The sequence below is a fragment of the Triturus cristatus genome, chromosome 11 (assembly GCF_964204655.1).
Source record: "Triturus cristatus chromosome 11, aTriCri1.1, whole genome shotgun sequence".
Lineage (NCBI taxonomy): Eukaryota > Metazoa > Chordata > Amphibia > Caudata > Salamandridae > Triturus > Triturus cristatus.
The window spans coordinates 823,560,682-823,581,997 of record NC_140594.1 but is presented as its reverse complement, the minus strand read 5'-3'; the positions used below and the strand labels follow the sequence as shown (position 1 = coordinate 823,581,997).

Below are 21,316 nucleotides of genomic sequence, written 5' to 3'. Positions count from 1 at the left end.
TTCAAGTTATTCATTGTTGTCATTTGACGAAGTATTAAGACGGAGAACAATCATTACACCTGCATTTTAGCTGCTTGCGTATTAGTGTATCAGCATGCGCGACTTTCAGGAATTTTGCAGCTTTGTGAGCCTCACCTGGAGGACTTTATGGCTGTAACTATATTTGCTGCAGCAAAAGGCTAAGATTTGTTTCCGCTCTGAATGAATGAATGAATGGATGCAAGTTTGAGCTGGACTCGCGTCAATTGGTAATATCAAATCAAGCTAGGCAGGGCAGCCCAGCAAAGTGCTCACCATCTAAGAGCATAGCAGGATGTTGAGAGTTAGCTATGCAACTCTCTATAAAGGGAATTATGCTCGAAATCTAATCCACTTCAAAATACGTTTTTCCGTTGCAAAGGCTGAATTTAGTTTTGTTGGAGCATGCAGTGGCGTCACTAGAGGGGCACGGGTGACACCATGAGTTACCGCACTGGGTGACACCAACCCTAGTGACGCCGCTGCGTCCACATCCTGTGATTCTGGGCAAATCACTTAATCTCCCCGTGCCTGAATATGTAATGTAAATACGGTGCTCATGTACAGCGCTCCAATACCTTCGGGTCGAGTTCGCGCTATATAAAAAAAAGATGCAAAAAAAATTAAGCATTATTGTAACGTACTGTAGCGCGAGCCCCGCTCCTGCCCAGGCATTTGAGTTCAGTGTGGCCAGTGGCCACTAAGCGGCGCCCGACCAGCCTCGGAGTCTGTCCGCGCATGCGCTCTGGCTGGTTCCAGTCGGCTCCGTTTCTGTTCCCAGGATTGTAAACCGAGGCCCCCGTGGGTCTGTTTCCGCCGTACAAGGAGCAGAGTCTCCTGGTGAGAGGAGGCCACAGCGGAGGCACGGCAGACTGAAGCAAGGATCCCGAGCATGGCCGTCCCCACGGCGTTCCTACCGATGCTGCTGCTGCTGAGTGAGGTGACTGCCGGTGAGTTGAACCATATAGTGCCGATCGCACCCTACCCGCTTGCTCTGTGTTCATATGTCACCATCCCTGCTCTGTATGCCGTTCGTATATCGATGTGCCTGTTCCTCGCTTGTTTTCTGTGTAATCTACGTTGAATCCTGCCGGCCTCCTTGATTTTTCCCGTATCTTACTTGCTAGAAGCCCTCCCTGCCTGTTCTGTCTGCTCCGTTTTACTCTTTTCAGTGTGCTTCTGGCCAAATCACTCGGTTTGCTTATATCTTGTTAATTTTATGTAATTATGCCCTTTCCTGCTTGCGTTATGTGATGTGCCTGCCTCCCGCCTGCTCTCTGGTCAGCTGCCATCAGTCTAGTCACTCGATCACTCCATGCCCACCGGGATACCTGTTTTCTACCCCGAACTTTAATTTAACACTCTATAAATAAAGACCTAGGTCCGTTCCTTTGAATCAATGGGCTTAACACAATGGAAACAATGTTTTGTCAAAGTCGATCCCAGGCTGGAGAAGTTTCGTCCAAGTGACTTGAAGCTATGACCCTGTTCCTTGTGGACCCATACCATACCTTCCCCTTCGTGTCTGTGTCCACTGCACGCTTGAACCCTGGCTGTCTGGTGTCCGTCTACCCAACCTGTCCCCTGCCAGCCATTTGAACCTTTGACTTGCCCGTCTTATATTCCAATGCACCGCCTACTGTGTTTTGTGTCATGCCTACTCTGCCCTGGCTTTCCATTGTCCAGGTGCGCAACCTGCCCTGTTGGCTTCGTCCTTGTCTTCTAAGGTTCACTTGATGACCCCATGTGTAGTTGACCTCAGAGCACCCCTTTCAGACCCCGGGCTTTCTTTAACAAATCGGTGTATTCCAGAAATTGTAGTCTTGCTTCCGTTCAATTGAAGTGCTGGGGTTGACATTCACGAAAACAATGATTTGTTAAGTCACAGGACTACCTACCGATTACGTGGCCTTATCAGATGGCGTCATCTGGTAATCCTATTCATTGCACAAGGTCCAGTCATCCCTTTGGTCCTGTGCCCTGTATGCCAAGTGTGTCTTTGTCCAGGCTGGCAAGCTTGCTAGTGTTGTGCACTGGTTGCCAGGTGTGTCTCTACCCACCCTTCCCCTTTTGCTATGTCTGCGTTCTGAACCTCTGGTGTGCCAGTCCTGTATATTGCCTTCCTCCTGTTTCTGTGCTATGCCTGCCTCCTTTTTCTGTGCAATGCCTGCCCCAAGTCCCTGTAGCAATATAAATATCAAGGGAAGCTTTTTCAAATATGTTTCTACCTCACACCATGATGCCAGCAGGCCCACCTCACCCTTTTCAAGGTGGGATCACCACCACCATATACCACCATGGAACATACTTGGGAGCACACACAAGCCCCTGCTAAAGATTGACGCAAGCTTCTTGCATTCGACAAATCGCATCCTCCACCACCCTTGACAGAAGACGTCAAGAGAAACCCATGCCTAATCAACTTTCTAGCCCTGCCAAGTGTGGACAAGGCAATACACCAGCATTTCACAAAACAACTAAATAAATGACAAAAGAACAATTTCTATCTAAAGTCTAAACATACACAATTGATGACTGTTTTCCACCACAGTTAAAAAAACATTCAGATGCGTATCAAAATGGTAAGAACAGACAGTAAGGAAGAGAAACATGCTACCCCTTCAAGTAAAATTCCTTCCTCAAAGGATATTGTCAACTATCAATTACATTAGTGGCAGTGTTTTTAATAGATCCATAGAGTGCAATGTTTTTTTTAAATATAGCTGTACATTGTAGATTCATAGCTTGAGAAATCTTAGTCAAGAGATCCCACGGAAATCAAACGTTTCTGAGCCCCAAATGGGACGGCTGGTTTCTTCTGGTTTCTTTCACGCCTGGTGTCTTGGGACCCATGCACGATGGACCCTAAACTGGGGCCATGTACTCCTTTTAAGAGTTGACTTTTATGGCAGTGATGAAAAGCAGTTCAAGGCAGAGTCGGGGAGATACTGTGGACCGAAACTGAGAACTCCGCAACAAAGCAGATAGCAAAAAATGATTGTCAAATCATGGCTTTAAAAAAAAATAAAAAAGATAATATACTTGAATGCATAAACAACTAAATTCTATAGACAACATTACAACTATTTACAAAATGACAGGTGAGAAGGAAAACAATTGTTACCCATTCTAAAGGGGTTTCCCAATTTATAAGAGGTGAAAAACAATGAAAAAGGCCTCACAAACTACACGGGGTGCAAAACTTAGAAAAAAGTCACATTGGGCACTAGCTCCCCCAAACCCAGACCAGACCGTGTTGTTTTGCGGCACCTTGAAATGTTTTTACGACAGTAGACGCTAAACTGAAAATGCCTCTATGCCCCATGTATGTATGTGCGCAATAACACATAAAACTCTAAGCTGTGATTAAAAGTCAGTATCTGCAACAGTGCCCTACGAGGCATCATTCAAGGGAAACAGTTTTTTTGTCATCCATACAATACTTTGAATAAATATATTGCATATATAAATAAATTACAAGAAAGATAAGGCAAGGAGTACTCCAGACAGTTATTTAATCGTGTTATATTCAATTAGTAACAGCATCAAATATTGATTGAAAAAATTGCTCAATGTGCAAAGTGAACACAATGCTCATAAATTCATGTGCATGGCGCAGGGTGATACACATAAATAATGTAGCGGTGAAAAGTAATATTAATCCAGTTTTGTGCATGAGCATAAATAAAGATCATGTATATGTCATTGCACAATAAATGCCCATTTCAGCAGGAAAATAGTCGATGGCGTTTTGACCTTTCAGAGTTTATCAGGTCATCAAGACAAAAAAGACCACAAGGGGTCTGATTGCTTCCTAAAGAGGACAATAAAGGAAGGAAAGGAAGGAGGTGAGGGGAAAAAAGGGAAAAATTGGAGAAGAATAAAGAGATGAGTCTAAGAAGCGAAAATAAATAATCCATAGTTTCAAAAACTGGAGAGGGCCATATCTCCTAGTACCTGTATGTGTTCAGAAGGATACTGAAATAAAGAGGGGTGGGGAAATAATAGAGAAATTAATAGATCGGTATCGAAAAGTCAGCCAATTTGCAATCAAAGGTGAAAGATGTGCGCAAGCAGTGTCACGCCAATGTGAGAACTACATATACACTTATTATTAATCCAAGGGAAGTCTGTTCCAGTGGTGGCTGCCACACAACGAAGGGGGAAGGGACGCGGGAGCCTACTGGGGTGGGGAATTAAGGGAAAAAATGATATTAAAAAAACCCTTACCTTCCGCTGCCCCGACGGCTGCCTCGGTGCTTGACTCCCAGCAGTCTCTGGGAAGGCCCAGGCTCCTCACTCAATCCAGACGCTGCTGTCATGCTATGAGAGCAGTGCTAGGATTGCTCTGAGTGACCTCCTCTGCCACTCGCACTGCCTGGGAGCCTGTGGCTTTTCTCCAACACAGCTGTGAACACATCTGGGTTGGAGAAATAGAAGTGTGCATGTCTGTTTGGCTGTCCTGAGATGTCCGGCCAAACTAAAATATGCACTTCTAAGTGCCCACCACTCCTGCCTGTTATGGCAAGGCCCGCTAAGCACACACGCACTGTCAGCCACAACCCCTCATGGAAAAATAAAATCATATTATCGTTTTATTTTCATTTTATTTTTCTGCAACTATGTCCAGGAGGTCGACACTCCTCCACTGCCCCTTGTCTGACACTCCTCCACTGCCCCTTGTCCGCCCCTGGTCCGCCCCTGGTCCGCCTCAGGTCCGCCTCAGGTCCGTTCCTGTATGAACAGAAAGTAAGCCAAGAAATTGATATTTTGGGGGGGAAAAAATCCACAGTTGAAACGGATCTTGTAGATACAATTAAATGGTGGAAACAGGGAACGTCCGTAAATAAATCCACGTAGGAACTGTCGCTGTGGGTTAGTCTAGCAAGGGGAATATAGGGAGGCTTATTCAGATTTTGCAGTCTTGTTTAAGGGCCGGAAGAGCAGTGGTTTAATTGTAATAAAAATGTACATATAGGGAAAAAATTCCATTGACAGGAATACAGCGTTAAACATCGAAGGATGAGAAATTGTGTTGTAAGGGTAAGCGTACCGATCAGATTTGAGCCTAGTTGACGTCTTGATGTGCAGCAAGCGTTGCATCTAAAAGACTAGACCACGCAACATTTTACTTAAAAAAAAAAAAAAAAAAAAGCAGGAATAGAAAGGCAAGGACGGCAGAATAACAGTGAAAAGGAAACTGCAATGGGATTATTTTGTGAAAAGGGGAGGTTTTAGATTTAGAAAAAGGTGCTAGAGGAATAGTTACATTCGAAGATATTTGATCAAATTACCAACGTAGTGTAAATAATGGCGTCCAAACAACCACACTAAAATCTACAGGGTCAAGCAGTCACAACAGAAAGGGGCTTACATTCTACCGGGAATTAAGCCCAGGTACATCCAAAAACAAAAATCCAGTAGAGTTATATCAATCAAAAGGACAACTTGTGCAGTAACAAGAAAGATTAACAACAAACGAAGGGAGCAGGAAGGGCACCATTGCACATATTCAGTCGTCGCAGTAAATAATGTTACACCATGTACAAAATTGGAAGACAACATTAAGTATAGTAACAGCGCAAGGTATACTCCAAGATACAGTCCAACAGTTATGGATATAAGTTTGCAGAAACAAATTACCAATTGAGTTGAAAAAATCATAAAAAACTATAAAAACCTTAAAGCACAGTCAAACAGAAAGGAACCCTCGAGGCTCTCTTGTACATATCGGATTATGGCAAAATGATTAATTGCTCAGCATATTAAAAATAGGGAGCAGTTTTTCAACAAAGGCTCAACATACGATATGTAATAACATGCGGTTTCCTTTTCACCTTTATACTGCTATCCTTTCATCTCTTTTTATTTCCAAAATTCTCAGAGTAACACAGTGTGTGCTCTAGTCTTTTTGACGCACCTCAAATTCCACGTCAAAGCATCAACTAGCCTCAAATCTGATCAATATGCTTACCCGAACAACGTGTCTTGTGCTTTGATGTTTGGCGCCTTACTCCTGTCAGTGGAATTTTTTCCCTACAGGTATGTTTTTATCCAATTAAACCATTGTTCTTTCAGCCCTTAAACGGTGATTGTAAAATTTGGATCAGCATCCCTGTACACCCCCTTTGCTAAATTAACCCATAGCAACGAGTTCCAGCGCTGTTTTATTTACAGATGTTCCTGGTTTCCACCATTTAATTGTAAGTATCTACAAGGTCTGTTTCAACTGTGGACTGTGTTTTTTCTTTGGAAAACTATTAATTTCTTAGCCTCATTTCTATTATGACAGGAACGGACTTCCCTTTGATGAATCTTCTTTTCTTGTCCTCTTTACATAGTTATCAGACCCCTTGGGGTCCCATATTGTCCTGATGATGACCTGATAAATTGCTCAAGATCGAAACGCCATCAATAATTTTCAGTCTAAAAAAGACATTTATTGTGCAATGACATATAGATTAAATTTGTTCTTTATGTATGTTCATGCACAATTTTAAATTCGTATTACTTTTCCCTGCTACTTTATTTTATGTGTTTCACCCTTCGCTGTCCACATGAACTTCACAAGCACTGTGTGTTCACTTTGAGCAATTTTTCCAATCAATATTTGATGCTGCTACTAATTGAATATAAGGAGATTACATAACTGTTTATGGAGTATTGCTGGCCTTATCTCTCTTGTAATGTATGTATATATGCAAAACATTTATTCAAATTATTATTTAAATGACAAAAATGGTTTCCCTTGACTGATGCCTCTTAGGGCATTGTTGCAGATACAAACTTTACCCTAGTTCTTTTAGGTTTATGGGTGACTCCTGTGGTGTATATACTACTGTGATTAAAAGTCAAGCATCCTGGCTTTGTCATGGGTGTTCACAATGTTAAACCATAAGCATGGCAGTTAGTACGTTAGGCATTTATTACCAAACAGCTAGACCTAATTGCTTCTTAACCAACTTTTCCCAGTACTAATTTATATACTTCTACTAAATGATTTTTTAAAATTTTACACCAGGTTGATAAGCAATAACTCATGGCCCAAAACATACTGGGTCCAACTTCCTCAGGGTTACACAACAGATCAGTTCTGGGCTGAATTAGTAGTGAGCATGTCTTTTCCCAAAGGTCAATAATTCTTTCTCCTTGCAGACTTAGGGCGGCAGTAACTTCTTCTTATTCATGCCTGCGTGGAGCACCAGTGCACTCCCTTTTAGGGACCGCTTGGGGAGTGGGGGGTAGCAGGACCACACGGCTGGTTCTCCTACTCACCTGCCTCTCCTGAGCCTACGTCTTCCCTCAGTTGTGGGGGACTCAATGGTCCACCACCACTACCGGTGTGGTGTGTAACTTTGCAATCTTTTCGGTATGTTTCCAGTTCGCAGCATCACACAGACTCCTCGGGATGAATACAACAAATCTGCTTACGATCACCGCACCACTGCGTCTGTCCACGAGTCCAGGCCACACACAGCAGTGCATGAAATGCTATGCATGATTGCCCAGTTATTTGTAAGATGCTTCTGGGCCTGTTGGGCCAAATTCAATGGGGTTTGCTAAGTTATGCTTATGGTGGTTTGCTGGCCTCTGACCCCCCCCCCAACGTGGCCCCAAAATCTTAAATTAAGTATTCCTGATGCCTTACTACAGCCTTTGATGAAGCTGCTGCTGTCTCATCCATAGTAGAATATTGGCCTTAGGGGCCTGGACATGCCTTCCTTGTTGTGTCTGGATCTGAGGTCTACCTGACAACAGCACCCCAACATCCTCCTTGAAGGCTACCCTTTTTGCCTGCACAGTACTTCAGGCCTTTTGCCACTTGAAGGGTGTTTGTGTGTCCAACAAGAGCCTGTACTGCCCACGTCAGAGCACCCCAACAGGCACAGTTCACTGAGGTCAATGGGACACGTCCTTCATGGTCTCAAGTAGGACCACCCTGTCCTAGAGCAGGGAAGGAAGAAGTAGGATAGTACCATTACCTCTGTAGAGAGCCCTCATCCAAAATGAGACGATACAGTCCCTTTTGGTCTCCAATCAAATCATTTTAATCTGGGCCTCTTATGCTACAGTTTTTGCTGTATGGAAATGCCTGGCTCAGTCATATTACAGTCTTCCCCTCTTAACCTGCATAGGTGTGCACACAACTGTGTGCATATGTTTATGCTCAATCTATGTAGATTGTCTGTGCACTGCAGAAGACTTTTGTTTTAAAAAGGTGGATACTGGAGGTCACAGTTCAAAACCGTTTTAACAAGAGTTTAATTTTATTAAATATTGAGTTTATTGGAGTGAGACTCCAATAGCGTGGTCCCACAGCAGAGAACCAAAAGCTGAAGGTCCAAAGTGAAAAAAAGTTTTTTCCACACATTTGAACCTGCTTCCTTATTAGTTGAAGGCATAACTGATTTTGTGATATGTTTCAAAACTGAATAGTTTTACCGTCCTATGCTTTCCTTACTTTAATTCAATCTCTTATTGAAATCTTCGTGGCAGAGTTTTGTACTTAGCCATTCATGTTTGCAGTGGCGTGCCAGCAGCCTTTGTAAAGTAGTGTGTTAATCAAGAGGTTAAAAAGGTGGAAAGCAATTTGTTGTGTTCCATCTCAAAAGGGGCAGTCATGAAACCTAGTTGATCTAAGTGCCCTATCAGAGGGAAGATATTTTCTCCTGTTTGTGGGTCCTGGGAGTATGTATGTATGAGAGCTGTGCATTTGGAAGTCCATCCGGCTTAGTTATCACCACCATGATGTGATTTATTCATTGAATTTAGCTCCTTATTGTTTTTTTCTTAAGACTGTTCTTGTGCGATGTGTGGTATTGGTGGGCCAGGATTAATGAGTTCTTGTAAGGTGTTGGTATTGAGCTTAGTTGTATTGTTGGCTGTGAAAAATGTTATCATTCTAGTACATGGCCCTGGCTGTTAAAATGTGTATAATGCATATTTTTAATAATGGTTTGAACTGTCCCTACTGGACCCTGGACATGTTTTTTTTCATTTAAACTCTAATTGGCATGATTTTGGTTTAGGCAAGGCGGGTTATGGAGACATTAACGTGCTAGCCCTCATGGGTTAAACAATCAATTTAGGATCCAAAACCAGCTCAAAGCCCCTTAAAAAAAAATCCTAGCAGGTGTTCTTTATCGGAATAACTATACCATTCTGCACACAACTGACTTGACCTCTGACAATTCCGAAATCTCCCTGCTGAAGAGACAGTTCTCTTTTCCGTCTTCCGCTTTCATTTCTCCACACCACATCCTCCTCTCCTATTAATCCTTATTCTCTTCGATTTGTCTGCGGCATTCAACACTGTTGATCACACAGTGGTACCCAACACATTTGCAGCACTTGAAATAGCTGGTACACAACTGAGGTGCTTCAGCTTGAATGTCTCTCAATACTTTCACATTTCCTTGTGATCAACGCAATCATTCCCTAATATTCTTTTTATACTTTTTTTCTCGGTTTCCTGGGTCTATACTGCTTGTGGATATTTGTGAAGCTACTTTTTTGTTTTTGCACGCCATCTCCTTGGTGCCATGATTTCCTCTTTTACCGTCTCATATCACCTCCATGGTGATCATACATAAAATTGTTTTTGCATTTCTTTAACTTCATACATTCTCAAACTCTTACTTCCATTTTACGTAGGATGCTATTGACTCTTTCTTAGGCTTAACACAAAAAACAGAGATCATGCACTTCCATGCCTCTTATGACCTCACTTCCCTGTCCTCACCCATCTCCTAAGTTCCGGATGTCCTTGTTTCCCCAGTCTCAGTTTGGAGCTTTGCTTTTTTTATTTTTTATCAATCTCTTTTATTGAGTTTGTACATTTTTATCTGCATTTGGCTACATACACGATGCCTCATTCATGAAAGATATAGGTGCGATATTGTCGATAATTTAACAGATCATCTGTGTAGTATCAGCCTAGTTTCTGTAACTGTTCTCTAGGTTGCCGTGACAGCAGTTATGAATTTGAGAGCATTGGTTTTGTGTAATTGTTAGTCACTGTCTCACATCATATAATGTATATAACTAAATGCTTTTAGGCATAAATTACAGCTGACATAGACTTATGCCATAGTTTGTACAGTCTAAACAAGCATAATATAAGGTAGAAGAAACCATAATAAAACATTGACCCCCCCCCGCAGCCCTCCTCCGCTTCCCTTCATACATTTGTGTGTTTATTGCCCTGCTAGCGTTGTTCCCGGTGCCTCCCAGCTGTGTCGTATCGGCTTGTAGAATATCAGAACTGACACACATTTTGCTAGTATGGTAGCATGGAATACACGCAAGCGACACGCCCGCATAGGTCTGCTAGCCATGCATTCCTCAGCCGATGGAGCACCCGGAGTCCCCGCCTGTGTGCTGCTATAGCTCGGTTAAACACGCTTTCCAGTCTGTTGCTATGGTAACCTGTCTCAGACCCACCGTTTCCTCCCACTGATGGCAAGGCTTTCCGCTTTGGCCCAAACAAGCAGTGAATGGAGCCATGCCTGCGTGTGTGGCGGATCTGCTGCCTTTCACCGTGCAGTGAGCAATCTTTTGGCCACCACTATCCCCAGGTCCAGGAACCTGGATGTCACTTTGGTGGCCGTCGTTCTCCGGAATTTGTGCAATAAGTATACTGGCCAAGTAAAGGGTAGTTAGCGTCCCGTGCAGGTGTGTAACAGATGGGCTCCCTCACTCCAATACGCACCGATCCGAGGGCAGTTCCAAAACATATGTATTAGGTCAGCACCCACCTCAGCACATCTCGGGCACGCCGCGTCCGCTTTATTGAAGTATTTGTTGATGTTAGCAGGTGTAAGGTGAGCCCTATGAAGTATAAACAGCTGAATTTGTCTGAACTGCATGTTTCTGGGTATGCGCATTGGGCTTTCTAATGTCTGAGTCCACTCTTTACCAGTGAGCGAGCGCCCCAGGTCTAGTTCCCACTTTGTGCGGAGGGAGTCCAGCTTAATCGCTGCATGAACACTGAATGACGCGGCAAACCAGCGTATAAGATGTCTACCCTGCCCCATAACATGTAAGTATTGCATGACGTGGTGTGTCTGCGGTTCCGTGGTCATGTCTCCTCATTTGGTCGTTAGTGTGGCTATCGGTGAACTGTGTACAAGAAACTGCCCTGACGGAAATCCATCATCCTCTACTAGGGACGTGTATAGTATAAGTGCTCCTTCTCGGTAGAGATCCCCAAGGGTCTGGACACCTCTCTCCTGCCACCCCTCAGTTGTTTGTGCTGTCAGCACTGCATGGCCAGTAGGGGACCCCTCTAATGGTATTGCCAGCGCATAGGGAATCACGGCCCGGGTGATGTACAAACTCCTGCAGAAACATTTGTATGCCACTACAAGCAACAACTGTTTAGGTGTCTTTGCCTTCGCGCCAGGGTGGAAGAGCTCAATGAACTTACTCAGTCAATAGGGGGCTGCGTGGTTGCCGTATCTGCACGGTATCTATCGGCCAACCACCGGGCGATCCACTGCAATTGAGCAGCTAAGTAGTAGTGTTCGAAACAGGGCGCTGCTAACCCCCCCTTGGTCTGTTGGCAAGTAAAGTTTTCGTAACATCATTCTGTGCCGTGCCTTGCCCCATATGAAGTCCCTAACCTGGTTCTCCAGCGTAGCAAGAAAGGAAGCTGGAGAATACATAGGTAGGTTCGCGAAATAATACAGAAGTCGTGGTAGGACTACCATTTTGGCTAGCTTCACCTTTCCTGTCAGAGTAAGTGGGCCCCAGAACTGCATTTGCGATCGGATGGCCGTCAGAGCTCTGCCCAAGTTCCTGTCAAATGGGTCTTGTGGCTGCCGATAGATCCGTATGCTTAGATAGCGAAATGTGTTTTCCCTCCACTGCACTACTTTACCATTTATGGTGACGCCTGGGTCGCGATTCCCCTCACTAAATGCATAGATGCAAGATTTTTCAACTTTGACCCGGAGCCCTGAGATAGTGGTAAAGCTCTGTTGGAGCTTTGCTTTTTTAATCATTCAGAGACCCTTTCTTTGGCAGAGCTGTTGCTCTTGCAAACTAACTGTTCAATATCAAAAGTATTCACCCACACTTCTGATTGTGTACCACCGAGTCACTTAACTCGCTACTTGTTAGTGATTTAGTTTGGTGAAATTGCCTTCTGGTAGAACCTCCAAAGTTTACTTTCACTTCTATTGCAGACCCAAGCTTTTCCGCATAGGTGCTTTCATTTATAATTTGTTTATTTTGCTGTTTTGTAAAGTGCCAACATGTCGCTTTAAAAGCCACCTTGCAGCTCTTGGATTCTGAGTCCGGAAAGGAAGTTTTCTGCTAAGGTCCAAAGGTAATCAAATGTACCTCCCAGTGCAGACAGTTCAGCTATAGTCACCTATAAAACCCATTTCAAGTATCTCACCTCAATTTGAGGGGAATTTCCAATCCCACCCCTTATCTGGCCAGCGTCTCTTGTTAGTTTTAAGCTTGTACTCTCTGATCGGCTGATGTTGATCCCTTGCGTGTTCCCAAGCCCTTCAGTGCCTCACCCTTTTTTGCCCACTCCTTTTATTTGGTCTTCACACCTTAGAAGAGCTTTCATGTCGAGCCTATGGCTGTTCCATGCTCACCAACATTCAGAACAGCCATCAAATCCACGCATATCACCAATGACAGATTGCTCCACTTACCTGAGTCATGTCCCCTAATATGTTCCCGCCACAGCTTGTAGAAGTGTACGAACAAATCCTGTCATACCCAGTGTGTAAATGTAGATCGCATCCAATATACAGTCTTGCCTGTCATTTCTCAGCGCCATCACCCCAAATTAATTATTACACACCCAAGCTTCATATGGGCCATATGTACCAGGACCCATGCTGATAGGGATGCTTTTTCTGCTAGATTAAATAAATAAGGAAACTGACAAAGGCAAAATGGTTGGATTTTGTATTGTGCATGAACTAGATATGTGGGTACCAACAGACAGAGAAAGTGTGCATACATAGAATCACAAATACAGACACCCATATTCAGAAGGTTCCGAATGCATGCAAACACTCCTGCACAGGACCAACAAGTATACAAGCATTAGTACACATCAACCAGAAGGCACAAATATTAACTATTGTCATAAAGGTGGACCACAGAGTGATATGCACCAGCCAAAGTACGAGATGATGTGCAACAAAGGGCACACTGTGGAGTGTACATGTGGAGCACCTGGTGATGTGCTCCAAAGGAGCACCTGGTGATGTGCGCCAAAGGAGCACACAGTGATGTGCGCCAAAGGAGCAAAGGGTGATGTACGCCAAAGGAGCACGTGGTGATGTACGCCAAAGGAGCACGTGGTGATGTACGCCAAAGGAGCATGTGGTGATGTACGCCAAAGGAGCACGTGGTGATGTGCGCCAAAGGAGCACGTGGCGATGTGCGCCAAAGGAGCACGTGGTGGAGTGAACATGTGGAGCACATGGTGATGTATGCAAAAGGAGCACACGGTGATGTACGCCAAAGTAGCACACAGCGCTGTACACCAAAGGGGCACACGGCGCTGTACGCCAAAGGAGCACACGGCGCTGTACGCCAAAGGAGCACACGGCGCTGTACGCCAAAGGAGCACACGGCGCTGTACGCCAAAGGAGCACACGGCGCTGTATGCCAAATGAGCTCTTGGCGATGTATGCCAAAGGAGCACGTGGCGATGTATGCCAAAGGAGCATGTCGTGATGTGATTCATTGCAACACTGATGATGGTCTTGAGGAGGGGGTTGGGTAATGTGCCAATGGGAAGCATCAAGTGATGTGCCCCAGAGCAGCCCCGGGTGGGTGATGTGCCTCGGGGAAGCACAAGGTGCGCTGACCGAGTAATGTCTGCACAGTTAAGGTGTAGGGTGCCGTGTGCATTGTTAGGGCTCAGGGTGATGTATAGCGGAGCCCTGTGGTGATGTACAGAAATGAGAATGTCATTGCGCCCCCATTTGGTGCGTGACACCTTCAGCACGGCATAGGATTTTGACATCCACCATTTTGCATGCTTTACTATATACCCATATAAAAGTAAAAGCAGCTTTGCGTTTTAGAACGCAAGATCTATTGGCTACAAATGCGGTACCGCACCACATAGGTCACACATCGGCTACTCCCATTGATAGTTTGATGGAGGGCGGGAACTAAAACAATTCACACATTTCCTCTTTATCACAATGTGACATCCTTTGGCTTTCCAGCGATATGTTTTATTCCTTTTTTTTTTTTTTTTTTTTTGGCATATCGCATTTTGGGCATAAAAAGACTAACATTTTCACATCTTTTCATTTACTCGATTGTCCAGACACGTTTACGAGTCAGTGTTTGCATTGCTCTCCAGACGAAAGTAGTCCTATGCAACACATAGTTGCAATCAATATAATGTTGCAGGGATTCTGCTTATGCACAGAACTATGCACAGGAAACCAGGACCTCAGTGAATTGTGGTGTACCAAAAACTCACCTCAGAACCCAGAACCCCTTATCCGACCAGCATCAGTGTCCCATTCGTTATCCGAGTTTTATCTCGGCGGTCCCAATGTATAGACAACCCAGAACAAGCGACTTAGGGTATTCTCAGGAATGGTGGGAATCAGAAATACCTGTTCGTAATTATTCTCATATCAGTCCACAACAGAATAAACAGAGACACGTTAAAGTTTAAAGAGTTTATTTTATAAACCTCGTGTCCTAAGATGCAGTACTTTGGCTAACATAAGCAGACAAATGATTAAGATCAAAACCATCAGCATAGTTACAATACCATAGAAAATGAAAGGAGTAATCATAATAAAATGACAGTGGATGTCAGCCACCTTCCTTTCGCTAGTAAACTAATATTATTATTATTATTAATAAAAGGTCTCTAGGCTTGAATGGGGAACCCCATTCCGTAAAGATCAGCTTAGTGGAATCACATCACAGGATCAGCTAGACTCTGCTCCTGGGAGAGCTCTTCTTCCGAATGTAATGTAAAACATGCAACACTGCAATATTAAAAGCACCCGACTTTCAGGTATTTGCAGCTGCGTGTGTGTTATGGCTAAATAGTGGTCCGATCAACCTGAACCCAACAACATGCACCGTCTAGCGACCCAGACTGTTTCTTTACACAATGTTCAGACCAAGGTCGCTGCTCACTGTTCGGGATGTGAACAACAGACAGTTCTCATGTGAAGCAAAGTCGAGCAAGCATTTCTCAATTAATAACATGTGACTACAGTGTCGTGTGCAAAAGCAGCAAAAGCGGCAAGATGGCTTTCTAACATCTAACGCGGTTGTGCTAACTTAGCATTGTACGTATATAGATAGCAATCTTCACTACCCCCCCCCCCCTGTTGATCGGACCACTAACCAGTAGGGGCGCACTTGCAAGAACGCAGAGTTCAAGTTTGATAGAACGGAACCAAGGGCATAAATTGTAAGTCCATATAAGGTAAGTGAAAAAGTTTGAAGAAAAAAAACAAAGAAAAAATAAAAAGGATTGAAAAAAACCCATTTAAAGGATAAAAAAAATCATTGAAGGACGTATGACGAAATAAAGGTGCAAAAAAGTCAATCCATCAATGTATAAGCACAATAAGTTGCAACAGCTTCCAAGAGGAAATCATTGGAACGTTCTGCAAAATTAACTGCCATGCAGTTTAGCAAGGGGAAGGAACACACATGTTCCTCGACAACCGGAGCCTCCAGCACCATTCAAGGACAACTGATGTGTTCTTCAAGATAACTTCTCGCTAAGAATTCAGCTGCAGCCGTTCCGATGTCCCAATTCCCAAGGACTCCATGTGCTGCTCCACAGGCCATAATCCTGACGCCAGAACAGTCCAACTCATGAGCCACTAAGGGGCTCATTAGCCGATCATAATCCGGGGCAGGAGACACCGAGTTCGACAGGCACAAATCCAGACCCCTTTGGAATGGACAATCTAGGCAATGAAAGACAGGCTGCACACAAGTAAAGTAGGGAAACCGGAAGGACAATCCATAGGCTATGCTTAAGGTCGCCAGTGGTAAAGTGCCATAGTATTCAAGCATCCGGTTACGAAGATGGAGCAGCCGGGACCTGCTGTCGTGTGACGCAAGTTGTGCATCCATAGCGTAGTACGCAGATCAACAAAAGATCCCCAGCTACGAGGGCAAGAAGCAAAGGGAGACCTCCGAAGACGCTGGAAAAAATAGAATGAAAAAATGCCGGGATCACACCAAAAATAGTTTGAAAGGAGGTCACGAGGCCGGAACCCACAATTTTAAAAAAATGAGCCAGGCCACTTGTTGACGAGGCATTAAAGATAGTCTGAATCAGGGCCCCAAAATGGCGTTGGGAGACAAGTATTCAAAAGCGCTTGTACCTCTGTGCGCATATTAGCTACGTGAAGGACAAATGTTTCCCTGGACGAAGTCAACGCGACTTCTTTCTGAGACAATAGAGCCCTTATTCTGCTCATCTTATTGAACTCTGCTTTCAAGGTTGGAATGGAAGGCCAGATGGATACATCGAGCCGTCCATGCGGGGGTGGGAAAAGGACGTTATTACAGCAAACTACTCTCTGTGATACAGTCACTATGTAGGGAATTCCCACTAACATCCCACAGCAAGCTTCATTATTTAATAGCAAATAACTACTGTTAGCAAGCAGCGTAAAAGACGGTGTTTTAACTGGCACAGGGATCCCTTTCAGGACGCAAGCTAAATTAGGAGCGTGCACATTACATGCACCATGCAATTGAATGTGCCTACACACTACAGAGTGATCTGACGTGGAAGTGCACTCTTCACCTTTCAAATAAACCTCTTTTCCGTCCCTCACGCATCTATACGTGAATGGGAGTGACCAAACCTCGTGCAGGAATGCAGTACCAAGTTTTTCATATCTGCCAAGGGCATAATGTTTCATGCACGAACTGAACTTAAACAGGGGGAAGGGTAACGTTATTAACCCGTGGATAAGCCACACAGCGGAGTTTAATTTGGCAAAAGAGAAAGGTAAAGGTTCTAACTTTTCAATGTGCAGCAATGAGTATGTTGCATCTTTCATGGACATGAATTGTTGTTTCGCTGTTAAATTAAAAGGGAGGAACAAAGATGAAGTATTCATGTAATCCCAAGGGACTTTCCCAGCCTTTAACGTTTGCAATGTCCATGCAAACTGCATAATGGAACGCAATTGATTCTGACCATGTTACAATACAGACAAATCATCCTGCACAATGTATACCACAGATGAAACAATATTATCTAAGGTATAAATTCTGGAAGACAGGGTATTAATGCTATTATCTATTACAGCCAACACCTTTTCCATATTGGCTTGATCAATAGCTCGTAATCTGGATGCAGCCTCAATCTGTGATAGCTTCCAAACTTCGTTGTAAACAGCATATACCCATCTTTTTGACCTGCCAACCGCAGGACCCTTAACAAAATCATTCAAATCTATTTTGTCGTTCAATTGTGATAAATGAAGTTTAACAGATGCTAAGGTGGAATGTTGCAGCCAAGATTGGCATAACTTCCCTACTGAGTAGGTAGTTACAGTGTGAGAAGATTCAAATCGGGGGTCTACACGAACTTGTGTATACCCCGGTGTTAAATCCAGAAACCGATGTTGACAGGAATCGGAGCTCGTTTGCCACACTAACCCCCCTTCCGGATTCAATTCAGCAATATTGAAGGATGTGTTGGAAATGTATGACTGTAACGTAGCAAGAGACCGATCCGTATGATTATCCCAATTAGGATAAGCACCCAGACCCGGAGTGGAGGGAGAATTTAATTTTTTAGAAGTAGCCAATCCAAAACAGGTGGTCTGAAAAATTGACGAATTCAAAAATAACATGTGGTTCGGGATGAGGCAGGCACGATGCAAAGCTTCTGTTCCCTGTACCTGCCACGGTTTAGAACCCCAAACCGATTTAAGATCGATAGTAGCGTTCCACAGATCATATCCTCCAATTGCCAACTTGTCCATAAAGGACTTGGAATACAACAATTTGGTGTGTGTCAGTCTAACTTTAGAAGCAGACTCAGCGCAACCTTAAAATAAAAGGAGGCCGGATTTGACACACTGAAATCAGAAAATATGTGAATTTGTCCACTAACGTGGTGGAGCTGCCCAGCCTAGGGGCGGGACAGTGTTCCCATTGTGTATAATTTATGAAATTTCTAAACGTATTTGCTTTGTGTAGGAAATGTGTGCCATAATGTTGATAGCAGAATTGCTCATCATAATTAGCAGTATCTAAATTCAAATCTTCAGCATCAAATGCTGCATAATATTTCAAATCAGAAAACAGTGCTTCTATTGCTTGTACATCCCAATCATCCGAGTGGATGTTCTGCTTAACTACATCACCCATAGAAACACGAAATACATTTGGCACATTGATTACTTCAGTCGGGCCATGAATTTGAAATTTTACAGCATCCCAAGCGATCCCATCACGTACAGGCCAGGCAGTAATGTTCACAAAAGTCTGGTCCCTTTTCATGATATGTGGGGGGCCAAAGTTCCATCAATTAGTCGAATTGTAGAGCGTTCTTTCAGGTAGTGTCCATTGATAAGTCTAAAAAACACTACCACAAAGCCAATGGACATAAACAAAAAAATACATATGAGCACCAGCCAAATGTAAGTCCAAGGGGGAATTAAAAAATGTCTTTTGAACCAGGCAACAAAAATTGAAACTTTGGACGGGGCAATGGAAGTCATTGAATTTGTGTCAAAGGAGTATCGTGACTGGGTAACTGCGGTGGATTGTAAAACAGGCAATGGGACATCCGCAGGATAAGCATACTCAATATCTTCAGGTAGACCACCAGGTGTCGGTGGCAATAAAGGACCAGTAACTGTATGCATCTCGACGGCAACATCAGGCAAGGTGTTAGAAGCTGGGGCCACAACCGAATTTCTCAGCATCAAAGGGCAAGAAACTGCCGGTGTCATACTAAGAAGAATCGGCCACTCGCTGTAGCTTGACATTGTCAATAGAGATGTACCTGTTATCCTTTCGACCAGAAAGTGGAGGTAAAATGACTGTACGTGTACCCTGTACTCCAAGCACCGGAACTGGTGCACGATAAGAGGGGCCGAACTCCTTCTTGTTCTCCACCTTCTCACGGACCAGATCACCAACTCGAGGTAGCCAGCCGACTACCGGAATCTGAAGCGCAGCATCAGACGTGGAGGGTACGTGTTCCTTCGCTAGACTGTCTCTGGCTTCTTGAAGATTCTGCAATACAGCACAGTGATCATCTACGTCAAAGGGTGCGGCCGACGCCGCCATGTCTAGACCATCAAGGTCCGGGACAAACATTCGTATGCCAAAGAGCATCATGTATGGGGTCCGCCCACCCAGAGACCTTCTAGGGAGATTATTAAGTGAACGTTGCACGTCATATAAGTGGGCTAGCCAGTACCGGCCAGTACCTAAAACCCTGGCTGTCAAAGATTGCTTTAAGTCACGGTTCATCCGCTCCACTACACTATTACCCTCAGGTCGGTATGGAGACGAAAATTTGACTTGGACCCCCAAATTTCTCATGGCTTCTTTGCACGCCTTAGAGCCGAACGCAGGGCCCTGATCAGAATGAAAGGTACCACATGAAAAACTTCCAACAAAGACACGCAAATCCTTGATGACAGTACTGGCATCAGCACTCCTTTGTGGCCACACCCACAGAAAACGTGTGCACGAATCAACTGCAACCAAGATGTATTTGTACGCAATATCAGAGGTAAATGGACCGCAATGATCTAAATAAACAACACCCAGTGGTTTATTAGATATGTACAACAACTTGTGGCGCGCCACAGTTGAAGGTTTTATCTGCTGGCAAATGTCACAATTAAGAACATAAGCGCGAGCTTGTTTGTATAAACCGCACCACCAGTAACGTTGCTGTAACAGAGATACAGTGCTGCAACGCCGGCATGCGCGGACGCCATGCCCTCGTGAGCTGCTAATATCAAAGATGGTCTGCAGTCCGCGTTGGGAATCAATCTGTCACCAACGTCGTTAATCCTCACTAATGGGACGTTATCAGGACTTAAGCGGTAATGGTAACGAGAAGGGAAACCTCTTGGATATTTTCTTCCCTTCTCTGTAGCAGCAATAGCTGCCAAGATGTCATCATCGATCTTACTTTTGGATCTTGTAACTGCTGCTACTAAGTATGTCGCCACTGCTGTTTTAGCTGCCTCGTCAGCTAGGCTGTTGCCGACAGCATGGACACCAACTCGTTGGTGACCAAGAGTGTGAATAACATTCACGAGAGGCAGATGTTCTTTAAGTTCTGCCACTCGAACCCAAAGCGTTTTATGCTTAATCGTGCTACCTTTGGAATCATGGTAGTCATTCTGAGACCAAAAATGTAGATTGTCGTTGTATGATTGGACACAATAAAATGAGTCACTCACTATAAGAGTAGTGACTCGGAGATCAGCAAACTCTAGTGCAAGCACCAGAGCACGAAGCTCTGCCAACTGTGCGGTACAATCACCCAATGACTGCGTATGCACGACATCGGATTGGAATTCACCATTCACGAAAGTACCGACCACAATTGCGCAGGCCGCTGAATAGGCATGCTTCGATCCAGTAGCCGGTTGCGCAGAACCGTCAGTCTAAATGACACAATGGTAATCCTCGAGCGGGTGCAAAGACAGAGGAGCTGGATGAACCAATTCATACTGCAAAAACTCCTGAGTCAGAAGTGCCGCGTCAAAGATATATGTGACGTCAGGCGATGTCAAGGAAGTGGCCCATTGTATCCACCTTGGATGCAAAGCCTTAGAATTAGGTACACTTGCTTTCGTCACCGCCTCAAGGGCAGGATATGGTGTTACCATCAGCATGCGTTTGCCTTGCGATAGCGCTCGCTCTTTCAGAATCGCCATCTGTACTGCCGTCAGAACTTTCTCGACAGCGGAAAATCGCAGTTCAGCCGAAGTGTACAAGTGTGATTTGTAGGCAATGGGCACGGTGTCGCCCTCATTGAACGTTAAGTATGTGAAACCCACTGCGCCTGGCACAATTCTTATTACCAGGTTAGTGTGGTTATCACGCGTCAGTAAGTATTTTGAAGCAAGAAGGTCAGCTTGCAATGATTGCAATATAGCTGAATGCTCCGGCAGCCAACATGATTTGGAAAAAGTAGGTTGTACCAAGGCATGAAGCGGCTTGATATGCTGGGCATAATCTGGAATGTAAGTTCGACCGAAATTCAGAAAACCCAGCAAAGATTGTAATTTCTTCAGTGTCGTGGGAGCACGTAGGCATGCGCATT

At 44.3% G+C, this 21,316-nt stretch overlaps 1 protein-coding gene across 1 annotated transcript in view; it reads left to right on the top strand.

The window, feature by feature from the left end:
- The first annotated feature begins 741 nt into the window (after positions 1 to 741).
- The window catches only part of ADAM9 (ADAM metallopeptidase domain 9), a 764,238-nt gene continuing 743,663 nt past the window's right edge, over positions 742 to 21,316 (top strand). The window contains exon 1 of the mRNA XM_085634568.1: positions 742 to 968. Within this exon, the coding sequence (XP_085490694.1) occupies positions 911 to 968 (58 nt within the window). The 5' untranslated portion in view covers positions 742 to 910. The remainder of the gene's footprint in view (positions 969 to 21,316) is intronic.